At 52.1% G+C, this 25310-nt stretch overlaps 1 protein-coding gene across 4 annotated transcripts; it reads left to right on the top strand.

Annotated features, from left to right (window-relative positions):
* Positions 1-1391: 1391 nt before the first annotated feature.
* Positions 1392-24425, top strand: C1qtnf1 (C1q and TNF related 1). Of its 4 annotated transcripts, XM_021178168.2 has the most exons (5): positions 1392-1523; positions 1678-1781; positions 16405-16563; positions 19172-19311; positions 20497-24425. In XM_021178168.2, the coding sequence occupies exons 3-5, from the start codon at positions 16409-16411 to the stop codon at positions 21045-21047; spliced, it is 846 nt and encodes a 281-aa protein (XP_021033827.1). In that variant the 5' UTR covers positions 1392-1523; positions 1678-1781; positions 16405-16408; the 3' UTR covers positions 21048-24425. The 4 variants fall into 4 exon arrangements, with proteins under 4 accessions (XP_021033827.1, XP_029339985.1, XP_021033828.1 ...); XM_029484125.1 differs by having other exon boundaries at positions 1392-1781; XM_021178169.2 differs by lacking the exons at positions 1392-1523; positions 1678-1781 and adding an exon at positions 6995-7082.
* The last annotated feature ends 885 nt before the right edge of the window (positions 24426-25310 follow it).

The raw sequence follows: 25310 nt of genomic DNA on the forward strand, positions 1-25310 counted from the left end.
TCCTTTAGTGCTCCGCCGGGTACCAGAGGGCCAGCAACGTCTTTCCTTCTCATGAGTTGGCATTTGGGTTTGGAATTTCTGGAGAAGCCTGTGGGAATTCACAGACTTCAGCCTGACGTCAAATCCTCCCTCTTCTCCTTCCATCCTGGGCCATTCTGGGATTTGACGTCTGCCTTTCTATGCCCAGCCTTGGGAGGAGATGATGGTGGCACTGGCTTGCACCCCCTCTCTTCCCCTTTCGATTCTGTTGGCCCTTCTTTATGCTGGCACAGCAAAGAGTAGAAAAGTACAGCCTGTTTGTTTTGCCTGGGCTATCCCAAACCAGCATCTCCTGCCTAGAGAGAGGAGGGAGGAAAGGAGGGGTGAGAGGGGAAGGAATGGTGGGGAGGGGAGGGAGAGAGGGGAAGGAAAGAGGGAGGGAAAAAAACAGGGGAGAGGAAGGGGTAAAGGGAGAAAATGGGGAGAGGGAGAGAAGGGGAAGGGAGAAGGAGGGGGAGATAGGGGGAGAGAAAGAGGGAGGAGGGAGAAAGGGGGAGAGGGAGGGAGAGAGAAAGGGGGAGAGGGAGGAGGGGGAGAAGGGGGAAGAGAGGGAGAGAGGGAAGGGGGAGGGAGAAGGCGCTCTCAGAGCCTGATGTCACCAGGATAGTTTCATATCTCAGTTCAGATCCTCTCTCTTTTAGAGTTGTAATAAGATTCCAGAGCAAGCTATCTGACTCAGTGTTTGGGAAAGGAGGCTAGGAGGGACTGTTCTGGAGAAGCCTGGGACATGATCCCCACAGGAGGAGACTCACGAGGGCATGTGTGTAAGATTAAGGAATGTCCAGAGCAGAGTGCTGGCTAAGCACCACACTCCAGGGCTTCACTGGAGGACCTGGACCCTCCAGATGCTGCCTGCCCACCTTTGCTTTACAGGGTTCTCTAGAATCTGAACTGAGTAACTGAGTGATCTCCTCCCAATACATACTTGCATGAACACACAACCTGCCATTTTGCTACAAAGGAATCATGGATACCAAATTTACACCTTGATCCCTGGAGTACAAGTAGCCCTGATGGAAAGTGTCTCAGATGGGACCAACGTTGGGACTCGGGGTGGCCCACACACCTAAGTCAATGCTCCTACCACCAATTAAGATTCTCCACCTTTTTGCGGGTCTCTGTCCTGCGTGGAATATCTTCGTCCTGGGCTCACAGCCACCTTCACATCTGGAAAGACCTCTAGATAAACAGAAGTGTCCACCTCCATCCCCTCCTAGCCTGTGCCAGCTCCCTGGGGCGTCCAGAAGTAGGGACAGCCAGTCAGTCAGTCAGCCAGCCAGCCGGGCACACACACAGTTAATCCTTGGCGGCTGCTGTTTGGATAGAAAGCACTAGGAGCGGTCTAGGCTCCTCCGCAACTCACATCTGGCTGGGGTTGGCGCTTTGTATTGGTCCCTCTTTCTTCCTCTCTTCCTCTACTTCTGAGAGAAACCACGTTTCCGTTTCTGGGCAAAGAGACCTTTGAGGCAGCTGAGGAGATAAAGGTGTTGGGACTGCTGTGGCTTGCACCTCCCCCTTTCCTCCTCCTTAAGTGTTTCCCCCTGGGGGACTTTTTTCTCCCTCGGGCTGTCTCTCTCTCTCTCTCTCTCTCTCCCTCTCTCTCTGCTTTGACACGTCTGTGCTTCCCCTCTGACCTAGCCTAGAAGAAGGCTCAGCCCCTGGGAGATGCTCTAAGAGACGCCTCCCCGAGAGCCCTGGGAGGCTGGAGGATTCCATTGCACAGCCGGCTCAGCTGGAAGGAGGTAGGTGGCCTGGTCATCGGACAGACCGGGAAGGACTCCCATGCCTCTGAGCTCTGTCTTCGTGGCTTCATCTGGGTGCCCAGGCGTAACTGAGCAGATGCTTTCTCTGGAGTGAGATGTGACATGGACTTACAGCAAAGGGGCAGACAGAGCAGGGCAGAAGTTTTGGGGACAGCATTGAGTTATTCTTGCTAACTCCCTCTGCACAGACTGGCTGTGCAGAGAGGCAGCCTGTTGGGGCTCCCTGGAGCGTGCAGGGGGCGGGCTCTTTGGCGGGTAGGATGCTGACAGGACCAACTGTGCATTCTTCCACTGTTTTGTGGGGTGTCTCTCTTTCACTCGGATGCTCTTTAGAGGATGTCGAAGGAGAAAGAGCAGCTCTGTTCCCAGCTCGTGCCACCCCATGCCTGTCCGTATCACCTGGGACAGCTAGGATCCAGCTCTGTCCCATCTGTCAGTGGTCAGCTGGAGCCCCAACACTGAACAGGAAGTGTGGACTCTGGCCCCTTCTTCTAACAGCCTCGCTGTTCCTGGAGGACATCCAGTTTGGGCAGGAAAAAACAAATATCCCTTCTCCTTGGACCTTCCTGGGAAGGAAAAGAGCTGCCTATGGTGCTAAGAGTAGCCCTGAGCTAGGGCTGGCTGCAGACTCTAAGATGCCCCAGGATCTTTGCTCAGCCTGTGTCCACCTAGACTCACAAGTCTGGGCATCTCTGTGGGTGTAGATGTAACTTACAAGTTAACCTGAGTCCCACCCCATCTATTCCTGCACCCACCCAGGCTGCTCCCTGCCCTGGAGAGCCTCCTCCCATCCAGTTACTCCTGGCTCCGCCCTGGTCTCTGGGAAGGGTGGGAGGGAGCTGCCTCTCCGACTCCTTTCTGTCCCTGTGACCCGTTTCTTGGAATGGAGACCACAGAACATGATTCTTCAGCTTTGACAACAGGGTTCGGCGTGTGGTTCAGACGCAGGGTGTGTAGTGCCCAGCGTGTGAAAGGTCAGAGGTTGCTTCTCCAGTACTGGAAACAGCCACAACCAAATATTAACTTTAATTTTCGCGGAATATGTTGGCTCAAGACTGTGAGGCAGAAAGGCTGCGGCTAGCCTGAGCCATCCTGAGCCAGACAGCGGTCTGACGGTCTGACAGCGGACAGCAGAGACTATACAGTGAGATGCAGTTTCAAAGTAACCAAACGAAAATAGAGAGAGATGCAGTTTCAAAGTAACCAAATGAAAAGAAAAACAACAATGAAGAAAAAAAAAAAGGAAAAGAAAAACTGAGAAATGTCACTGGGATTCCCCTGGGAGTGAGTGACGTCCTTAGAAACTGCCGGCTCTGCTTTTTATAGTGCACCAACTGTGTGCTGCCTCACAGGAGCCGTGCGGGAGGAGCTGTGTAGTCTCTACCAGGCCCCTCCAGTGCTCACTGGAGAGGAGGGAAACCTGCAGAGGGAAGCAGAGGGCTGAGAACAAGGGATCCTCGGTGCTCCCTGTGTCTCACAGCTCTGCCTAAGGCCCTACCTGCCCCAGGCCCTGCAGTCTACCAGGAAGCATCCCAGCTAAATGGTGTCTTCCCTCCCCAGGGCTCAACTTGGATTCTCTGCCCAGGCAGGAGACACCGAGCTTTTTAACTGTCCCATCTTACTTCCTAGAAACTCACGCATCCACACTCCCTGCTTGCCCCCACTGCGGAGAACTCAAAATAGGTGTTCTGAGGTTCATGGATACCCAGGAACCCTTCCCCCTGGGAGGAGGCAGGCCCTACCAGCTGTCCTGTCCTGGAGGGTGAAGGCAGTCACTGCTCATTCCTGGCTGTAACCTCCCTATTCAGAGCAACCAGCACAGCATTCATTTTTTTCTGAACACACTCCTTTCTGTTATTCTTCCCGGTGCCCGTCCCTCCACACACACCCCCCCTTCATAATTAGCATGACTCATAAACCAAGTATTCGGGCATTGAACTTCATCCATGAAAACAAAGATGAAAAGAATTTCGTAGAAACTATGGGTTCACTCGGGACACCCTCACTCACTGTTTCTTACCCACAGGGGGGTCAGGCCCTTTGGTGGGTCACAGTTACTAGGGCTGAGGGTGGCTGAGGCTCTAGGGTTTAGGTGAGGTTGAGGTCACAATCTGAAGCCAGAAGGGCAGGTTAATGTCCACTGGAGGATGCAGCCTCTGACTGACCACCACCTTCTCTGGAGAGAAAGGACTGGAAGCAGCCTGGGCCCTGGCCTTGAAAGTCGCAGAGATATTGGACGAGTTGTGGCTCCTAGGGACTGTTATTTTGTCCAGTTGTAGTCACTGAAAATTTGCCTTCCACTAATGTCAAGTGACCTACAGTGGCTGTCTGAACAGGACCCCGCCACCTCCCTGACTCATTCACGAGGTGCAAGAGACATTCTGGCTTCTCCAGAGAGCAGTTTGCTTACAGCTAGAGAGGCCCACAGGCACTGGTGCTGGCTCTGAGGGCCCTGCCCTGAGTCCTTGCCCTGGCAGGACCTCTGATGGGTGACTGCAGTCTTGGAGGCCTTCAGAAGTGGTTCCTCTTTCCCTCCTTCCCAGGCAGGAAGGGACATGCTGGATCCCTGCAGGCCTGGTTGGTTTGTGGAGGAACTGGCCTGTGCTCAGGGTGAGGCCTCTGAACCTGGAAGGGCACTGTGTCTCAGAGCCATGGTTAAACAGCAATGGTGTAATACTGGTGCGGCCAGCGGTAGCTCTTCCTGTACTAGCCGGTACCCATTGTGAGACACACACCTTGACCTCACTGGGTAGTGGCAGGGGTTTTGATGCCCCCTCGGCACCACTGACCACTGGGCTTCCGAGCCTGCTTCGGAGGACTTTGTGTATCTACAGTCACCTCCTTGGGCACCTGCCCAGGCACACCACTGGTACTCCATTCACTGACTGGGCCTCTGTGTCTCACCATCTTCCTGGCTGAGGTAGGAATTTCCCTTGAAATGAGATAGTTGACCAGGAGACAGCCTGTAGGCCGTGAGCCGAAGCCCAGGCATCTAGGATGAGGGAGGAGCCAGGATAGGAGAATCGTGCAGAGAAGCCAAGCTCCTGGTGCCCAGGGCTAGGCCAGACGTGCTCTGGCTGCTGTGGCCACATGTGGTAGAGAGGCTCGCATCCTACGGCTGCAGCTCCCCCCACCATGGGGCATCTGGTTACCAGCTGCCCGTTGCCCTGGGTACCAGGGAAGGAGAAGATCCCTCTGGGGGAACTGCCAACCATGGGTGGGCCTGAGGCAGATGCAGGCCAGAAGCTAGGCTGGGTGTGCAACTTCCTCCCTTACATGGCTGGGGCTGGCTTTTCCTACATAGGGTTGTTAGCGCCAGAGCCTGAGCTCCTGGAGGGAGCTTCAACAAGCTAGGTTCAGCCACCGTCCTCAATAGGCCAATTACAGAAACAGGCACATTTATTTAGTGTGGTCACATTGGGAAGAACAAATAAGAGGCCCAGTGACCTCCGAGTCTGTCTCTGAGGTCCTAACGCGAGGTTCTGATGTAAATAGAGGCAAAGTATGCAGCGCTAAGCTGTCCTAGCCAAGGCATGGCGGGCAAGGTGCTGTCCGGTCCACCTCTGACCCACCAGTGCTTCCTTCTCCAAGGTACCTGGGGTGGGGATGGGAATCCCAATTCCACAGGGTCCACTGTCACAACAGTCTAACAGTCAAAGGGAGGGGCCATGTGTCTGTTTGGAATATCTTCATTTTTATCAGGATACTGAGCTAGGTTCTGAGAGCTGTGGAAGGGGATTTGGAAGGTTTCCAGTATCAGAGCTTCTGAGTCTTTTGATATACAAAGCCTCTCCCTCCCTGGGCCTGGGGCCTCCTGAAGATCCACCTATGAGAAGGAGGTGTAGGGTCTGAAGCGCCTATGCCTATGTGATAGATGACCAGCCACAGCTGCTGGGCAGGTAGAGCCTGCTGGAGAGGTGACTAGGCTCAAGTGCTAGAGGCTAGTGTGTGTGTGTGTGTGTGTGTGTGTGAGAGAGAGAGAGAGAGAGAGAGACAGAGAGAGAGAGAGAGAGACAGACAGACAGACAGAGACACAGACAGTGACAGAGAGACAGAGAGACACAGACGAGACAGACACTAGGCTAGAGCCCTGGAGGCTGTTGGGGGCTGACTAGGTTAGAGCCCCAGCCTCCTCTACCCCGAGGTCTTCTTCAGTCTTCACGTTTTCAGAGTGGATCCTCTGGTGTTGTCCATTCATAACTAACTCTTGACATCCCAAGGAACGGGAAGAGAGCATTCAGCCCTTCCCTCAGTAAGGATTCTCCTTCCGGCTGACCACTGGGAGGTGGCTTCGGGGCCTTGTAATTCATCATGCACATTGGTTTTTCTTTCTCACTCTTTCTTTTCTTCCTTCCTTCCTCTCTCTCTATCTCTCTCTTTCTTCTCTTTCTTTCTTCCTTTTTTTTTTTTTTTTTTCGAGACAGGGTTTCTCTGTGTAGCCCTGGCTGTCCTAGAACTCACTCTGCAGACCAGGCTGGCCTCAAACTCAGAAATCTGCCTGCCTCTGCCTCCCAGGTGCTGGGATTGCCCGGTGGCTTTTCTTGTTATTGTTATTGACAGGATCTCCCTATGTTTGTGGGTCTGGCCTGGTACCCAATATGTGTCTCCCCCCAACCCTCCAGGCTGGCCTTGAACACCACACAGTCTTCCCTGATGACTCTAGGGGCCGGCATTTGGTGTCATCTTGCCGGTACCGCAGAAATTTCTGAACATTGAACCAGGGAAGCCAGGGATGGATCCTTCCTGGTGCCCATACTGTGCCTGGCACTCTGTGCTGCCCTCTGATGAGTAAGTGATGACCAACTGTCTTCTCACGGGTGGCTGCGGGTGTTCCAGCTATCACTAAGCAAGCATCTCAGGTGGGCAGCTCAAACCAGAGCCCAATGTGTGGGAGCGGCCAATGCCCAAGGGAAGGTCGGCACCTTCCTGCCCCAGATGCTGCTAACATCGGCCCACTGCCTGGTGTGGGATGTGTTGCAGGCATTCATAAACAAATGTTCACTAAGGAGTAGAAGGATGTGGGATGTAAGGCTTCAACAGGAGGATGACGTGTTGCTCAGCGGCTCCATGTGAACCACAAATGCTTTACAAACCCTCCCTCCCCACTGCCTGTCAGCTTTCCTAGGCATAGCCAACTTTCCTGGAATAAACAAAAGGCTCTCTTGGTCCCCAGGGCGGGGCTTATTTTTGTCCTCTCTAAGTGGAAAATAATGTGTACTTACTGCGAGGGAAGAGATGGGATTGTTATAGGCGGAAAGAGAGAAACCCAGAGAAGCCCAGGTAGGAGCAGATCTGCAGTGTTGTTTCCAGCCCCGCCCCCCCCCCCCCCCCCCCCGCAGTGGCTGTTGGGAGCGGCTGGGTGGGTGGGCTTTAGGGTCGCTACTGTGGGCGGAGACGCCATACTAACCTGTATTTTCCCTCTTTATGGTTCTAGAAACTTCCGAACTAATAAATAATGTACCCTTTTGTACTAAGAGCCACTGCTGGTGGATCTGTGCTCCCCGACCCCCAGCCTGTTCCTTCGTCTCTCTCTCCTTCATCTCTCCCTCCTCCTTTAGACAGAACCAGGCTTTTCTGGTCAGCACAGCCCCATACTTCCCGAGGGTTGAGTTTGCCTCTAATCAACAAGCGTGTTCTTCGTTTTCCACCCAACTGATTACTGTCATTTATCTGATCTGTCTTCCCGGTGGCCTCTGGGGTTCGTAACCGTGGTGCAGAACTGGAGTCTTAGAAGCAGGAGGCTTTCTGAGTGCGGAGAAGGGAAGGATTTGGGAAAGGGTGACTCCAGACTCCAGCGAGATTCAGAATTCAGGCCACCTTTGATGGCACTTGGGTCTCGCTCATGGCCCTCGCCTCATCTGAACAAGTAAAAGATACTCGATGGCTTTGCACTTGGGATTGGCTGCAGTAAAAGTGACACACTGTTGGGGGTGGGGGCGGGTGGGGAGATGCTGCAATGGCTGAATGGTGACTGATCTTCAGGATCCAAGCTCTGCTCCCAGCACCCACACTGGGTGGCTCACAACCAGCCGTAACTAGCCCAAGGGTGCCCTCTACATATGCAGCTCACACACACACACACACACACACACACACACACACACACACACTAAATACTTTTTAAAAGTGGCACCAGATGCCAGAGGGCATAGCAATGATATAGCTCCCATCTTCTAGGAGTTCCTAGTTCCTGGGTAGGTGGTCAAGATGCTGAGGGAGAGGCAGTAATGTCAGGTAGGGGTACAGGAAGCTTGCTAGGTGACTGAGGCTGGTTCTAGAGACATGGCTGTGTGTGTGTGTGTGTGTGTGTGTGTGTGTGTGTGTGGCAGTTAAGAGGGCCATCCATCTAAAGACCCAGAATGGCTGCAGGTAGCTGAGAGATGGGGGAGGGGAGGTCCAAGTTGCTGCTCAGGACTTAAACACTTCCTTTCTTGTCACCAGATACCCTTGAAGTCAAGAGCCATGCTCCCTTTTAAAGCTGCCTCTGGGAGACCAGCTGGTGGTAGGCAGGCAGGGAGTCCTTGGACCAGCTGGGAAAGACTTGGTGCAAAACCCAGGAGGCACAGACCTTTGGGAGCTTGGCTTTGATGTGGAAGATGTATGAGAAGCATGGGTTTTAGCAGCTTCCACAGGGATGTCTTTCACCCAGCTGCTAGCCCTAGGGGAAGAAAAAAAATGTGGGTTGTGGGAGTAGGAGGAGAGGATGAGTTAATTGGGGGGTATGAGGGTCTCATGGCAGGACAGACCAGGGTCATCACAAAGACATCTGGGGACACAGGTACAGAGCCTCTCTGGCTAAAGGCATAGCCAAGAGAAGCCCAGGCAGCAGGGCTTCCCAGTCTGGTGGCCGCTTTGTCTGCTGAGAAGCGTGAAGGTATCCGACCTGAAGTTGTATTGTGTTTAAGTGTTAGCTAATTGAAACAGGCCTGTGTGGCTGGTGTGTTGTGGAGCACAGACTTGGACCTCAGCACCACTACTGGGTGAGGGTGGGGTTGGAGTAGTTGAAGGCATGACAGTTAGGAAGGAAGCCAGAGGAGCTAAGAGCGGAGGAAGCAGCCCTAGAAAGCAACTGTTTTGTGGGGAGACCATGAAGGGTCCATCCATGGGAGGAGTGACATAAGCCTATAAGCTCAGCACAGGGAGGGAGCCAAAACAGGCCAATGGCGAATTCAAGGCCAACCTGGGCTACATAACAATTCAAGGCTAACCTGAGCAATATCATAAGAGCCTATCTTTCTCCCTCCCTCCCTCCCTCCCTCCCTCCTTCTTTCCTTTTTTTTCTTTATTTCTTTCTTCCTTCTGTAAGGAAGGGTGAATCCAATAGACAGAGTAGAGCAGAGCCTGGAGTAGGAGTGGCCCAACCTGGTAGGTCTTTGGAAGACTTAGTTTTATTTTTGCACATGTGTATGCTACATGTGTGTGGGTGCCCTGGGGCCAAAAGAGAGCTCCAGATCCTAGGAAACTGAAGTTATAGGGGTTGTACTGGAAACTGAACTTGGATCTCTGGAGGAGCAGGGAGTAACCCCTCAACTGCTAGCCAATCTCTCCAGCCCCAATTAGTAGACCGTTTAAAGGACTCACACCGAGCATGGTCTCTTATGCCTGCAATCCCAGTACAGAGGAGGGCTGAAGCAGGAGGGTCACCATGAGGCTGAGTCTACACAGTCAGTGGGTTACAGAATGAAAGCCTTTTCTCAAAACAATAACAACAAAATAAATAACTAAAGCACTCCGGACGTTGCAAAGAACTTGGTTCTGCCTGGTGGTGAGTGTGGCCTGAGCAGCCTGGGTGCGGGAGGGAATAGACAGTAGCAGCAAGATTGACAGATGCTGAGCTGACCAATGAGACAAATGGCATGGCTGACCCAGTAGCCGCTTGGGAGAGGGCAGTGTTCCCTCTTGGAGAGCATCCTCAGGCGGTTCCTGTGAAGTGCTGCGGGGATATCCAGGCTTGGGCTAACCAGACAAAGGCCAGTTTGTGCTGCTTGCAGAGGGCTGGGCATGTTGGAGCCCCAGGCGTAGAATCCCCAGGTTCTTTCCATCCTGGGTCTCGGGAGTAGTCAGCTCGCAGGGCACCGTCGTTCCTGGTGCCAAAGAAATGGGCAGTGGGCCAGGCCACCTGCAGAGTGAGGCTCTGGCACAAGGCCCCTGGGGCCTCTTCTCTCAGATGGTCTTAAAGCTTCCAGCTAGAAGGAGCTCAGCTGGGAGGTGACCTAAGGACACCTGCTCTACTGGAGGAGATCTTTGTTCCCTGGAGGATGCAGAGTCCTGCAGGCTGGAGGTTTTTCAACCACATGGCAGGGTCTGGGCAGACGGAGGCCTGCTTTCTGCTGGGTCTCCTTGGAAGGGTGCAGATTGGGGAGATGCTTTAGGCTAGAGGAGCTCCTGGTCTTTCTTCTCATGATTTTGCCCCAAACAAGACCTCACATCTTTCCAGAGCCAGAGTCCTTTGCTCATAAGCTGGCTGTCCTGGAGGAAGCCACCTTCTCCATCGGCTGGCTTTAAAGCAAACTCCAAACTTTAAAAAGTAAACCCCACTTCTCCAAGACAGGAACAGGAAAAGATATCCAGGCCCCTGGAACACATGTGAGCCCATTCCCCACACAGAGTCCTGGCTCCCTAGCTGTCTCCCTTAGCAGTTGGGGGAAGAGACAGTCTCAGACCATCATGGCCCACAGGGTCACAGAAAGGAAATCATGTATTGAAGAGCCTTCTGCAACCAGGCATAAACACAGGCTCATGGACTAACTGCAAGTCCCTCTACCACCCTCTTGCTCATCTCAAGTTCCGGTGTTTGAGGGATAATGGTATCATGGAGAAGCAAGGACCTGGGAGCTAATGCATGTCAAGTGTTAAGAAAGCACTCAGGACTTTGCACCTCAGTGCGGCATGCTCTCTTCCTTGGCTGAGTCCTGTGCTCTTCAGTGGTTGAAATCAATTCTACCCACTGAGAAAATCCTTGGGTTCCCAGTCTTTGAGCAGACTTTGGAGGCAAAGGTGGACGGACGCATACCTGGAACGAGCAGCAATGGTGGGTGGTGGCCATACTGTGCTCAAAGAGAGCTCTGATGCTACGCTCAATGTGGCTGGTAGCTTGGAGCCATAGGAGCAGTGTAGTGGGATCCAGGCCTCAGGTGCAGAGTGCTGGGACTCAGTGCTCTTCTGCTAGGCTTCCTGAGACCTGAGTGTGAAACTTTAGGGTAGTGTCCAAGCCCCAGCAAAGCTGGATAAAGATACTTGCTTGCCTTGTCTGGGAGGCAGCCAGAGGCCCTGGAAAGCATCTGGTGGGGCCAGTGGCAGGAAGGACAAACGACTTTCAAGGCTCCAAAGGAGGGCTGCTGCTGGTTTAGATGTGCCGGATACAAAGGAGGAAGGAGTCTAAATGACTCCCAGATTTCAGGTTGTTTGTTCATGATTCCTGCCTCCTCCCCCGCTGGCCTCATTTTAATCTAGAACAGAGTTCTCCCCTTGGAACTGCCAGCCATGCCAGCCATGTTCTGTAATGCACGTTCCGATATGGCAGCAATAACGCCATGCACGCGAGTGTCTAGAGCTTGGGAGGTGACTGGCACTTTGGCACGCCTGGGGAGCAGAACTTTGAATTTCATTTTATTATCTTTTATTTATTTATTTATTTACTTACTTTTGCAAATAGAACCCAGTACCTTGTACATGTTAGCCAAGCGCTCTACCATGGATCTAAATCCCAAGCCACCTTGAAATAGTCTCACCAAGGAAACCAGACTAGTCTTAGATTTGAGATGTTCGGGTAGGGGAGTTGCCCAGTTGGTAAAGTGCTTTCATTAAAAGCATAACGACAAGAGTTTGGTCTGCAGAACCTGTGTAAATGGCTTCGTGGTGGTCTGCTGGAGTCATCTCAGTGATGGGAGGCAGAGGTAGGCAGCCCTCAAAGTCCTGACTCCCTGCCTTCTCCTAGGGCATCCTGGGGTAACAGGTATGTGCCCCATGCTTTGTGCTTGGCTTGCGTCTTGTTTTACTTGATTCCACTTTCACAGCAGCCACAGTTTGGGAGAGCAAAGGTCTGGCTTGATGCCTGCTCACCACTCTTCGTTCAGCCCGGAGCACTGGTTTGTTTCTTTCCCTGGACTGTATGCAGTGTTCCTGAGATGGGGACTACCTTTAATTTATGGTTGAATCACCCCCACCCCACCCCACCCCATCCCCCAGCTCTTGCACAACGCCAGGCCAATCTCGGAGCATTCCATAAACCGTGCCTGTGTTAGATTGCCAGCTGAGAGGGCGGCTCCAACTCGCCTTCCAAGGCTCCTGGCTATTCAAGGAGATTACAGGCTTCTTGCCTCTCTGAACAGCTGCGTACCCTGTGAGGATTCCGGGAGAAAACAGTGTTTACAAAATGCTTTTGTCAATGGCACTGAGCTTGGGGGATAACCAAGGGGGATAGCCGAGGCCAAACCCAGGCAGCCTCACACACCAGGAGGCCTTGGTCCAAGACAGGCACAGACAGCCAGAAACAAGAGGGCGGACTTTAAAGGAACATAAGGAAACTGGGCTTGTGGATGAATACTGTTTTTCAGTAAAGGATCCACCACATGAGGTCTGGGAAAGGACAAAAAGTCCCAGCCAGGAAGTGCCCTCACGTGCCCCGCCCTCCTCTAGACCCTGTGAGTGACTTCTCTGCCTTCTTCTGCTGCAAAGAGGGATTCCTGCTTTCTGGGGTGAAGGTTGGGTGGAAGCGGGTGGGGTGGGCCGAGGAAGGATGCTGGGCTCTGTCTGTGGGACGTGGAGGAAGAAATAAGATAACAGTTTCCCGTGGAAGTCAGCTCTCCTCAACAGAGAACAGGGATGGCTCAGGCTGGGGTTGTCCTCAGTGACTGCTACTGCAGCAACCCAGAGACAGGCCGTGCCAAATGAAAGAGAAATAAAAAGGAGAAAGACATGGCTGCCCCTAGGTGTGGTGGAGGAGAAAGTTTATTGTAGATAAAAGGGAGAGTTTAGCCAGAGGCAGGGACATCTGGGGGAATCCAGAGTGGACGTGACCCTGAGCCATGTGAGCAGATGGGGGAGGGGGCAGAGAGCAGCTACTGACCAAGAGGGGCAGCCTGGGCCAAGAGACTGTCTGAGAGAGAGAGAGAGAGAGAGAGAGAGAGAGAGAGAGAGAGAGGACACAAAGACCAGGCAACCACAATGGTTGGATTATATAGGGAAGGAGGGTTGGGGGAGGGGTAGCCCAGCCCCTGGGCTACAGGTAGGGATTGAGGGATGCTGGGAGAAACCTGCAGCCAGGTCTGCTTTAAAATGTTAAATAGGCACATTGGCTATCCAAAGGGCACTTTTGCTTGTCCTGGGTTTGAGATCTAACACAAACCAGTATGGACTGGGGATGGTGGTGTCACCCTTGATCAGGACCTGGCCTTCTCTGGACCTATCTTCCTGTGTGGAGCCTCACAGCAAGAAAGCTTCTTTCTTTGTGGGAGACCCCTCTGTGCTGGGAACAAAGAGATGATCTGTGGCCACCTTTGGTTAGATGTTGGGCAATACTGTTTTTTCCAAAAGTGACTATAAGAATACTGGAGCTGACTTTGCCATAGGGTTTCGTTAAATGATTATTAAGACGGTATGGGGGAAGGGAGTATTTCAGCCTTGACTTGATAAGAATTTGCAAAAGAGGCCAAGTGTACAAGTGTGTGTGTGTGTGTGCACTCACCACACTGCCATCAGCAAAAGCCGTCTACCTTGAGGGGAGGGCTGTTACCCCATCATGTCCTAGCCCAGCTCTGGGCACCCTATTTTCTGACAAACATGTTTAAAATCTCCTTCTCTGGATTGGAAAAAGACACTTCAACTCTTCATGGCAGCCCTAGCACTGGTCCCTGGCTGGGGGTAATTTTGCCCCTGAGTGGACAGACATAGGGCAGGTTCTGGAGTCATTGGTTGTTACAACTGAGGAGGATGTTAACAAGATTTGTGGGTAGAGGCTGGGATCCCACAAAGCACCTTCAGATTTACAGGACAGGGCCCAACATGAGGGGGCTGTCAGCTTCAGATGTCAGCAAAGTCAAGACCAAGAGCCTATGGGGTAGGACTGCCAAAGGTAGCTTTGTGTTTCCTTCCATTCGTATGGCTCCAAAACATCCTGCCAGCATGGAGGAACCTGAGGCAGGAGGATCAAGAGTTTGAAGTCAACCTGGGCTACACAGTGAGGCAGAAAAAATGGAAAAACCAAACCCAAACAGACCCAAGTTTACAAAAAAGAAAAACTTCCTCTTGCCTGGTGCAAGCTTAACACTTACAGGGAGTGGGAGGATAATTGTGAAGGTACCAGGGGAAAACAGGAAATACAGAAACAGAGAAATAAACAGATCGAGGGAACTGAGCTGGATAAATATTTGTTGAGTATTAGTGAAGTCCAGGGTACTGCAGGACACTTGGCTGGGCCAGGTACATCCATGTCTGACAGGGAAAGTCTGGAGGGCCAAGCAAAAGTCTCCATGGCTGGAGACAACCTGATACATAAAATTACCACCGAGGAGGGTTTTCCCAGGTCGAGGTTGAGGAGGCGTCTGGGAGACCGAGACAGAGCACAGCATAAAGTGGGTCTTGTTTGGATAATTTGGGCTGGTTCATCTGAGTTTAACTTGTTCTTGTTTGTGCTCCAGTGTAGCCAGACACCTAGGAGTAGGGTCAAAGCCAGCAGTTCCCTCCCTCTGCCTTCTCACTGTGTGTGCTGTCTATGTGTGTGCATGTGCATGCATGTGTGTGCTGTGCATGTATGTGTGGTGCATATACATGCTGTGTATGTGCATGCTGTGCATGTGTGTAATGTGCATGTGTGTGTCACGCATATGCATGTATATGCTTGCACATGTATGTGCATGTGCATGCTGTGCGTGTGTGTAATATGCATGTGTGTGTCATGCATATGCATGTATGTGCTGTGCACATGTGTGTGCATGTGCATATGTGTGCTGTTTGTGTGCATGATGTGCATGTGTGTGCATGTGCGTGCTGTGCATGTACACATGTGTGCCATACATGTGCACATGTGTACTATGCATGTGTGTTTGGTGCATATGCATGCTGTGTATGTGTATGCTGTGCTGTGTGTAATATGCATGTATGTGTCATGCATATGCATGTATGTGCTGTGCACATGTGTGTTCATGTGCATATGTGTACTGTTTGTGTGCATGATGTACATGCGCGTGCATGTGCGTGTGTGTGCTGTGCATGTTCAGATGTGTATAGGAACACTTCTGTGAGTGGGCATGGGAATGTGTAGAGGCCAAGGACAAACTCAGTTGTTCCTCAGGTGCCATCTGCCTTGCTTTTTGAGAGAGGGTCTCCCATTGGCTTGGGGCTCACAGACTGGCTGGCTAGGGAGCCCCAGGCATCTCTCTGCTTGTCTATGCTTTCACGATCCTGGGATTGTAAGCACAGGCCACCATACCTGGCTTTTACTTCTTTTTATTTAGTGTGTGGATTCTAGGAGTGGAATTCGTGTCTCTGTGCCTGTGAGGCTAGTGCTTAACCACAGAGAGCTCATCCCAATCCCCTCTGTTCTCATTTACAAACGGCATACTAATGAATGAATATTGTCTCCCAGAAAGATTGGCCCTGGGATCACATGAGGCCTGGGTGGGATAGAAGTGATTAATGAGGACATATTCTCATATCTACCCCTACCTCATGGGCCCGGAAAATTAATTGGAAGGATGTACGGAATCTCAGCCGGGCGCCTGGTGCCGCCGCAGGGCCTGTTAACTGCTTATCAGTCCAAACAGGATGAAGGTGCTCTCAGCTGTGGGGCAGGAATGCAGCGCTGCTGACAGGTGCCAAGGTTTGGGGGTGTGGCCAGGAGGTGACACGCAAAGCACTGTCAGCAGATCCTTGGCAGCACCGGGGTGTGTTGAAAACACAGACCCCAGAGGCCCTGCCCTGGTCAGCTGAACGAGAAGCTGAAGTTTAAGACAAGTCCTAGGTTTGAGAAGCCAAGGGCTGGACTATAGACTGAGGTGTGTAGCCATAGGGAAAGAAGGACAGGCTCTGCTTGTCCTAGGCCAGGACCTTAGAGATGACAGGTAGATGGGGCAAAGAATTTAGACAAGAACTTAACAGCGTGCGTGCGCACACACACATACACACACACACACCAGCACTTTCTTTGGCTAGCGGTGGGGGACACTGGGATTAAGGAGGGACTTGAAGGACAGGCTCCATATTGGAAGAGAAGTGGTCCGTCCTAAGCTTTTGCCTGAAAGCTGAGGGCTGTGAAATGGGATTGAGTTGGATAGACGATGGATGCAAACGGACACTCGCTCAGCGCCCCCTGGTGGCCGAAAACAGCTGCTGCCAGTTTCTGCCCACCAGCCCGTCTAGAGGGTTAGTGGCCCAACTCTACTGGGATTGGTTTTGCTCATTGACAGGTGTCAGCAGGTGATAGGCTCTCCTTCCTGAGAGACTGATGCAGATGACCCCTTTGCTCAGTGAGTCAACAGCTCTTGTCGAGGTGTGTGTGTGTGTGTGTGTGAGATGTGGGGCTGGGCAGGCAGACAGCTCTCACTGTTGGCTGTTCTCTGTAGAATCCCTTCCTAACCCATGTCCTCTCCTTGTGTTTTGGCAGGAAGATGGGCTCCTGTGCACAGGGATTCATGCTGGGATGCTGCCTGCTGCTGGCCATCACCTGGGGCCCCGTCCTGAGCCTTGTGCCACGCGTTCAGGAGGAACAACAGGAGTGGGAAGAGACAGAGGAGCTGCCATCTCCTCTGGATCATGTGACAAGGTAAGGGCCTGAGGTAGTATGCTGGCGGGGGTTCTCCATCTGACCGGGTCAAGTGTTTGAGGTTTGGGGTGGTCCAGATGTGATTGCTTTGAGCTGCAAAAGGCAAAGTGGGAGCTGAGAGGTAGCGCTAGGGAGGCTGACCCTGGAGGTCTGTGACCTGAGCATCTTGTCTGATTATGAGGATGGCGGTTCCATCTCATCCTGACACCAGGGCAGCTGGGTCTACGAGAACTTTACATTTCTGTCCTGAGAGGGCACCTGTTCTGCCTTCGCCTTTAGCTTGGCCTCCCAAGAATAAGTGCCAGGGCTCTAGGAATGCACATAGACAGGAGGCAGGGACAAGAGGTCTCAAGCAACTTACTCTTTTATAAAGCAGTGATACAGTCTAGAAGGCTTGCTCAGGCTCATTTTCTCTGCCAGCTAATGAACTAAGAAACAAAAAACCAGGAAGAATCTCAAGCCCAAGCAACCTCAGAGAAGTATCAAACGCCACAGACAGCAGCAACAGCTGAAGAAAGGCATTTGTTGGCGAGCGAGGAAACACATGCAGCTGACACACAAAGAAAAGACCCTATGCAAAGCAGAGGGGGAACCCAGAAAGCCAAAAAGTCCAGTCTCTTCTCAAGGGCTGGGGCGGTAGACTGGCCTGTAACTAAGGTAGCATGTCCTGATCTGGCCTTGAGCTTGTTGAGCGAGTCCAACAACAGAAGCCTGCTGGTTTGGATACCAAGACAACAAAACCTTTGTTTTAAGCTGCCAGGCTTTTGTCTCAAGTCAGGAGGGCGAGGAAGAAGCCATCTTGGAAAATTCCACACCTTTACTGTGACCCCTCTCCCTTTCTGTCTACATACCAGGCTAGGAATGAGCCAGTAAGGATGGACCGGCAGACCAGGTATCAGCTTCTCTTGAGAAGTTATAAAGGACTTGAGGACGGCAGTCCCTTGCCGTAATGCATGTGACCCTTAGCAGACCTAAGACTGTGGGGAAATATTTTGTAGGGTCTTCAAATGGGAGGCATGCACAAGGCTCCATGCTGACTTGGGCTTTCCTGCCCATTGGCTCAACTTAACACCCAAGTTTCCAGGCAGAATTTGGTGCCAAAAACCCAAAACCCTTTGTTTCTTCTTCCTCTTCTCTGTTTTCATTCAGCAAGCATTAAGTAGCTGCTGTCATTCAGGCTGTCTCCTGGGTCCTAGAAAAACATATGGAGGACAGACCTTGGTTTCTAGACACTCGAAGGCCACAGGGGGACAGTACACACGATACAGTACTGGCTCCGGAGTACGGCTGCATCCACAGTGCCGTACCAGGGTCGTCCTGGGTGTGGGAGAAAAAGGCAGAATTCTATAGGCTGAGGTAGGTGGCTAGTGCAGGAGGGAGGGTGGTTTGGGGTGGTGGGAGCTGGGGCCCAGGGCTTGCCTTCATGTCTATGACCCTCAGTGGTTTATAGACCCAAGGCTATGGAAGATATTTTGTAAGGAGAGGCATGTACAAGGCTTCAAGTATTGGAAGTTTTAAAGCCTGAACCCGAGGCAGCTGAATGTGAGGGAAACCCTCTCATGCAGCCTTCATTCTGGAGGGGTTAGTGAGTCCTACAGGAGAGGTTTGTATTCAAGAGGTTTCTAGAAGGAACTGTGGAGGGAAGCATCAGAGGACGCATTGATGGTGAAGAGACAAGCTCTAGGACCGCTGTTTACATGGTGCATTAGAGATGGTAAGGTCCCAGGATGGTCCTGGGGTGCTTTGGATAGGGGTTCACTCCCCAGGACTTGCTGGATATGGAGGGAGAGATCAGGAGGCCAGAAGGCTCCATTCTGATCACTAGAATGTATTGGAAAAGGCATTTGGAGACAATAGGTTTCAGAGTCCAAGGGTCATTATGAGACCTTCAATTCTGGACACAAGACACCTGTGGAACCTGTTGAATGGGGTGGGGTAATGGAGATGTCCCACAAGAGGTCTGAAGCTTAGGAGACAGGCATGAGTGAGTGTCTTTCTCCAGGAACTGGGTTTCCATGTGATTGGACTCAGGGCATGTGTGGTCTGGGGGTAGATGGGGGTAGATGGTCTGGGGGTTAGAGAGGGTATGGCTGGCTTAGATTCCTCTGTGTGCCATGGAGCCTCTGGGAGGAGAGCAAAGTGCAATGTTGCACATGGCCATGAGGTGGCAGTGTAGAGCCATTACGGCCCAGCAGCAGCTGTAGCCCAGAGGCACCCAATGAGGAATTGAATGGAGACTTTAAAATGAGTTGCTGGTAGATGGGTTTCAGATCCTTAGCCCAGTCCTTCACCACTGAAAGACCTGGTATTGAGGGAGTGGCTTCGTCATCTAAGCCCTCAGGTCATTGGCATTTGTGTTATCTTTGCTTTGGATATATTACAACCCATAGTGGTGTGTGTGTGTGTATGTGTGTGTGTGTAGGGGTGTGCAGGGGTAGCTGTCTGGTGTTTGAGTTGAGGACCTCAGAATCCTCCCCCATGCCTATGTTAAACAGATCTTGCATTGCTAGGGGAAGGAGAGCAAGGTGAGGCAGGCCATGTGTCCACAGCAGCAGGAGAGAGTTCCCAACACAACACAAATCACGACTCTGTTGGCTTATTCCCCCAGGCCTGAAGAAACACAAGAGAAGTATAGCCCTCGCCAGGGTGAGGACCTTCCCACTTCCCGGTGCTACCGATGCTGTGACCCCAGCACTCCTGTATACCAGACAATTCCTCCACCCCAGATCAACATCACCATCCTGAAAGGTGAGAGGCTTTGGACATGGTTTGGGGTCTGGTTCCCTGAGGCTGCTTTATAGACATGGAGAGGGAGACGTTGCTGGGCAGGGCTGGGCAGGAATAGAGGGTCACTACCATAGAGCAGAGGTGGGTGTCATCTGGAGGGAAGACATTTTGAATTTTAAGCTGTGACCCTGTTCAATGAGCAGCAGCAGAAGGTTCAGTGGGTTAGAACAAAGCAGGAGGCCCTGAGTTCAAATCCCTAGCACCCACGGAAAAAGCTAGGAATGGGTGCCTGTAACCCCTGTAACCATCATGGGGAGGGGCGGGAGCAGGTGGACTCTAGAGTCAGTCTTTCTTCTCTCTCTCTCTCTCTCTCTCTCTGTCTCTCTCTCTGTGTCTCTCTCTCTCTTTCTCTCTCAGATTTATTTATTATGTATACAGCGTTCTGCCAGAAGAGGTCACCAAATTTTATTACAGATGGCTATGAGCCACCTTGTGGTTGCTGGGAATTGAACTCAGGACCTTTGGAAGATCAGTCAGTGCTCTTACCCACTGATCCATCTCACCAGCCCGAGTCAGGCTTTCTGAAGCAATAAGATTTACTGGGAGAGCTTACGTTAGCCAAAAGGTGAGGGGAGAGAAAAGAGGACACAGGCATCCTCTCTGGCCTCTCCAAGTGGCCTTAGGGTGTGTTTACATACATGTCACATGTGTGACACACACACACCACCACACATACATGAAGAGAGACCTCAGGGATTCTGCCCAACCCCATTTGCACAGGACGTGCAGACCTGTAAGGTCTTTGTTTTGAAGCAACACCTAAGCCATTTCTCTGAAATGCTGTGCTGTATAGATAACTTCACATAACCCCAGGGAATGCTTACAACCTAGATACTACCACCACCACCCCCTCACTGAGTCCTGACATCTGCAGTCCATTTACTCCGAGTGAGCCCAGGCCTGGCCACAGAGCCTGCTGCTTGCAGACAAACCCATATACTCCTTTATCTCTGCCAGGACTTTCCAGACAGAAACTGAGAAAGTGTGCCCTCTGGATGCACATAGGCCAACTGTTGACAGTGGAAAAGTTATTACCACTAATGACGTGAGCCTCCTGCTAAGGGGTGCCAGAGAAGATGCTGGGATGTGGAGTTAGATGGCAGGCTGGCCTCCCTTGAAACCTCGTATCTTTTTGTTATCTCTTAGGCGAGAAAGGTGACCGAGGGGATCGAGGCCTCCAGGGGAAGTATGGCAAAATAGGTTCTACGGGTCCCAGGGGCCATGTTGGCCCCAAAGGGCAGAAGGGATCCATTGGAGCCCCTGGGAACCACTGCAAGAGCCAGTATGCAGCCTTCTCCGTGGGCCGGAAGAAGGCTTTGCACAGTATGGACTACTTTCAGCCTGTGGTCTTCGACACGGAGTTTGTGAACCTCTACGAACACTTCAATATGTTCACTGGGAAGTTCTACTGCTATGTGCCAGGCATCTACTTCTTCAGCCTCAACGTGCACACTTGGAACCAGAAGGAGACGTACCTGCACATCATGAAGAACGAGGAGGAGGTGGTGATCCTGTACGCGCAGGTGAGCGACCGCAGCATCATGCAGAGTCAGAGCCTGATGATGGAGCTGCGGGAGGAGGACGAGGTCTGGGTGCGTCTCTTCAAGGGCGAGCGTGAGAACGCCATTTTCAGTGACGAGTTCGACACCTACATCACCTTCAGTGGCTACCTGGTCAAGTCAGCCTCTGAGCCCTAGCGGACACTCCTATGGAGCTCTCGTGGACTGCTGACCTCCTTGCCTGGCACCCTGACCTATCCCCGCATTCTACAGACACTGGAGTCCTGCCCCGGGCTGACCCCATTTTCTCTCTGCTCCATCCTGGCTTCCTTGGCCTTGGCTTCCAAAGTTTTGGCTTTTGACAAGATGCCCTTGGCCACTGGGAATCCCAAAGGACGGTGCGGTCCCAGATCTGGCTGCTACCCTAAGCAGAGAGCTGCCGGCAGATGAAATCATTGGGCGGGGAGCCTGTGAGGATATTGGGGGGCCTCCAGCTCCTTCTGTGTACACAGCCTTAGACGACCCTGTGCTGTGTTGTCCCGTGGCCACAGGGTGTTCCAGAGCACAGCCCCTGTGTGTTCCCATTCCTGGATGCAAGTAAGCAAATATCATGGGTTTCTTAGGAACAAAGTCAAGCAGAAAAGAGAAAGAAAGGTGGTGTTAGTTTTGGCTTTCCAGCCAGCTGGAGGGAGGGATGGAGAGAGAGAGAGAGAGAGAGAGAGAGAGAGAGAGAGAGAGAGAGAGAGAGAGATTTGTATTGGGGAAACTGAGGCACAGGAAAAGCATGAATGGCAACAGAGTAGCTGCAGTTTGTGGGTTTGAAAACCACATCTGACTTAACTCTAGATCACATATGAGCTTTCCTGGGGACAGCAGGACTGACCTCCGAGCTCTGTTGACATGCTATAGCCTTGCCCAGGGGCTGGTCAATCTTTCTGAGCCACACTAGTAAAAGGGTTGGGGGAGAACACCAAGTGTCCCCTGTGGTTGGCTCTGGGCTGGTGGCAGCATCCTGCTTGCCCCAACTCACAGGATCCTGACAGCGGCTGGGAACCTCAGGGACTCCTGCAGCTTTCTCTGTAAGAAATAAAGCTCCTACTATGTACCTCTCTGCTCTGCTCCACTTCCCCAGTCACTCTGCACCCCAAGGTGGGAGGGATCTCTTGCCTGTTGGGACATCAGTTCCCCTTCCTCCTTCCTGGTGAATTAACCATGGGAGGACCAGGGCTCAGATTTGGGTTCCCAAACTGCCCTTCACCATCCCTGGTGTCCTGCTTCCTTCCTAGTTCAGCATCTCGTCTGGGTACTTGATGCTTTGATGAGTCTGATAGACCTGCCCAGCCCTCACACAGCCCTAGTCAGCTTGTGGACACGTGAGAGGGACTTCCTTTGGGACCCAGAGCTGGGGTAGAGCTATAAAAATCTACCTATTCCTGGGTCAACTCCAAGTGGTAGAAGAGGACACAGGCTATCCCACCGCTAGCTCAGACTCAGGGAAGGCCTCAGGCCTAATTCTCTGATTGCAGAGAACCTGTGTTCTTTCCCCATCTCACCCCGTGTTGATCCCCAGGGCCTGGGCCACTGGATATCTGCTTTGTGCCAACTAGGCCTTACTTGCTGCTTCCTGGTGGCCCTTGGTTAGGATCCCTCTCTTTTCCTTCTGGAGCTCAATGTATGCATATGCCACCTCCAAAGGGGCTTCTGCTGGTCAGACTCTCCAAGCCACTTCCTTGGGCGTGCCTACAGCAGAGGCTGCTGCCTCCTGTGCTCTACCCTGCTCTTTCCAGAAAACATTAAACTTGCCATGGCAATTCACAGCAAGCTGGCATTTTTTGGTCTGCTCATTGGATAGAGTGCTCCTTCTTCCTTCCTCCCCATCTAGAGTGCTCCTTCTTCCCTTTTCCCCATCTAGAGTGCTCCTTGTTCCCTCCTCCCCATCTAGAGTGCTCCTTCTTCCCTCCTCCCCATCTAGAGTGCTCCTTCTTCACTTTTCCCCATCTAGAGTGCTCCTTCTTCTGTCCTTCCCATCTAGAGCACTCCTTCCCATCTAGAGTGCTCCTTCCTTCTCCCCATCTAGAGTGTTCCTTCTTCTCTCCTCCCCATCTAGAGTACTCCTTCTTCCCTCCTCCCATCTAGAGTGCTCCTTCTTCCCTTTTCCCCATCTAGAGTGTTCTTTCTTCTGTCCTCCCCATCTAGAGTGCTCCTCCCCATCTAGAGTGCTCCTCCCCATCTAGAGTGCTCCTTCTTCCCTCCTCCCCATCTAGCACCCACCCTTCTGCTTATTAATCCAATGGAGTCCTCAACTTTATACTCAGGGACCTGTCGGGGCCCTAATTGTCGCATTCCTACCAAGGACACGAGGAACTCCTGATACGGAGTATCTAGAGCTGCCCAGTGTGTGGACAGGCCTGGAGACTCCCAGGAGGTAGAGGCTTGTTCTTCTGCACTGGAGTGTGATCAACAGAGCAGGTAGCCCCTGGCCTGGCCTGGAGCCTGAACTGAATGGCCATCCTGGGGCTGTGTCACAAAGGCCCAGAAACCAGGTGGCTGCACACAGACAATCTCTTCTCATAATTCTGGGAGTCAGAGTTCAAAATCCAGCTGTAAGCAAGGCGGTGCTCATAGCACTGGCTGGGAGACTGCTTCCTGCTGCCTGCATCTCCAGACATGCCTTGCCTGGAGGAAGGGATCATATCTCTTCAGCCTTCCTGTCCTGACTCCACATGACCTCCTTTCAAGGACACTTGGAACTGCATTCAGGGTCTCCTTAAATCCAGGACTCACTCTTTCCATATTCCACACAAGCCCATCGGCTAGAGATCTGTGAATGGACACACTGACAGGTGCCAGAGGCCAGGGTGTGTGTGTCTCTACTGGGGATCGCAGTGGAGCTTGCTGTGACAACTCATGGGTTTGGACACCTAACAGTCTCTCTTTGTCTCTGTGGTGAAGGGTAGGCACTTCTTTTCACTACTGGCCAGCAGGTCAGTAGCCACACTCTCCTTTCCACCTTCCAGCAGCTGGCTTGGAAGCTGGAACCAGCAGCTTGGCAAACAGCTGGCCTTCTGCCTTTGCCTGGTGCTGGGAGCCCATGTGGCCATGCTCGGCCTTGGGATGGGGCCACAGTATAGCAGGTGGACACAGGGCCCTTATTAAAAAGCAAGCTTCTTTCTCCACAGTATAGAGGCTGTTGGGCAGAGAGAGGCCTTGCAGTTGCCTGGATGTGGGGTCCAGGGCTTTTCCCAAACGGACCTAGAAGGAATACATCAGCCTCACTCAAGGGCCACTGGCTGCCTGCCCTCCTGTCCTGTGGGACGTGTACACTCGACCCACAGCTGGCCCGGTCACCACGGAGAAGAAGGTGGCATTTGCTCTGGTGCCCAAGTGATCCCCGTGACAGATCTCATGTAGGCCAGGCTGATCTTAAACTCACTCTATGATAAACCTGACCTTGAACTCCTGATCCTCCTGACTCCACGTCCTGAATGCTGGGATTACAGGTGTGCCCCAATATGCCTGACCTTTTAAAATGTTAGCATATATTAATTATAGATAATAAAGAGTTTTCTGATGACATTTGCGTCCATGTGCACACTGTAGTTCAATCATAGCCAGTCCTTAGAATCCGTTCCTTTCCCCTTTACTCACTAGTTCCCCTTGTATGTGTGTGTGTGCCTGTGCATGTGTGTAATTGCATGTGTGTGTGTGCACGTGTGTGTGTGTGTGTCTCCCAGTGAGTTTCATCAGGGTTTATTGCAGGAGCACAGACAGCTTATCAATGAAGAACAAATGCCTTTCCCTCAGGCAATTGTGTGTAAGTCCTCAGGGTGTGGGTGTGAGAGTCCATCCCAGTTCCAGGGTTGAGTGTGCAAGAGCCCAGTTGTATACAGGTAGTCACAACTGCTGAATCCGAGTGTGTGCAGCCATGACATGACCACAAGTCAGTGGTTTTTGCTTTTGCCATTTTATTACTTGTTCATCTATTTGTCTTATCTCTCTCTCTCTCTCTCTCTCTCTCTCTCTCTCTCTCTCTCTCTCTCGACTGTATCATACTGTGCTGAGATTACAGTCGTGTGCCTCGGTGCCTTCTCTGGTGTCCCTCATAAGATTTAATTTTATGTATATGGGTGTTTTGCCCACATGCACGTAAGTTCAGCATATGTGTGAGTATTTTGAAGCCAGGAGAAGGTGTCAGAGACCCTGGAACTGAGCTGCCAGCATGTGGGTTCTGGGAACTGAATCCAGCTTCTCTGCAAGAGCTGTAAATGCTCTTAATACTCCACACCCCTACCCTGCACTGACAGATTTTTCTCTATGTAAAACCATGAAAGGCAACCTGGTCTCTGGTTGAGCTAGGTTGGAAACCCCAGTGACCCTGCAGAACGGTAGGCATTTTGCCCACGCTCCTAGACACCAGGTTCCTGACATGAGGCCATAGCTCTCCATAATTCTGTGGCCATC

This window comes from Mus caroli, chromosome 11, assembly GCF_900094665.2.
Source record: "Mus caroli chromosome 11, CAROLI_EIJ_v1.1, whole genome shotgun sequence".
In the NCBI taxonomy this organism is placed as follows: domain Eukaryota; kingdom Metazoa; phylum Chordata; class Mammalia; order Rodentia; family Muridae; genus Mus; species Mus caroli.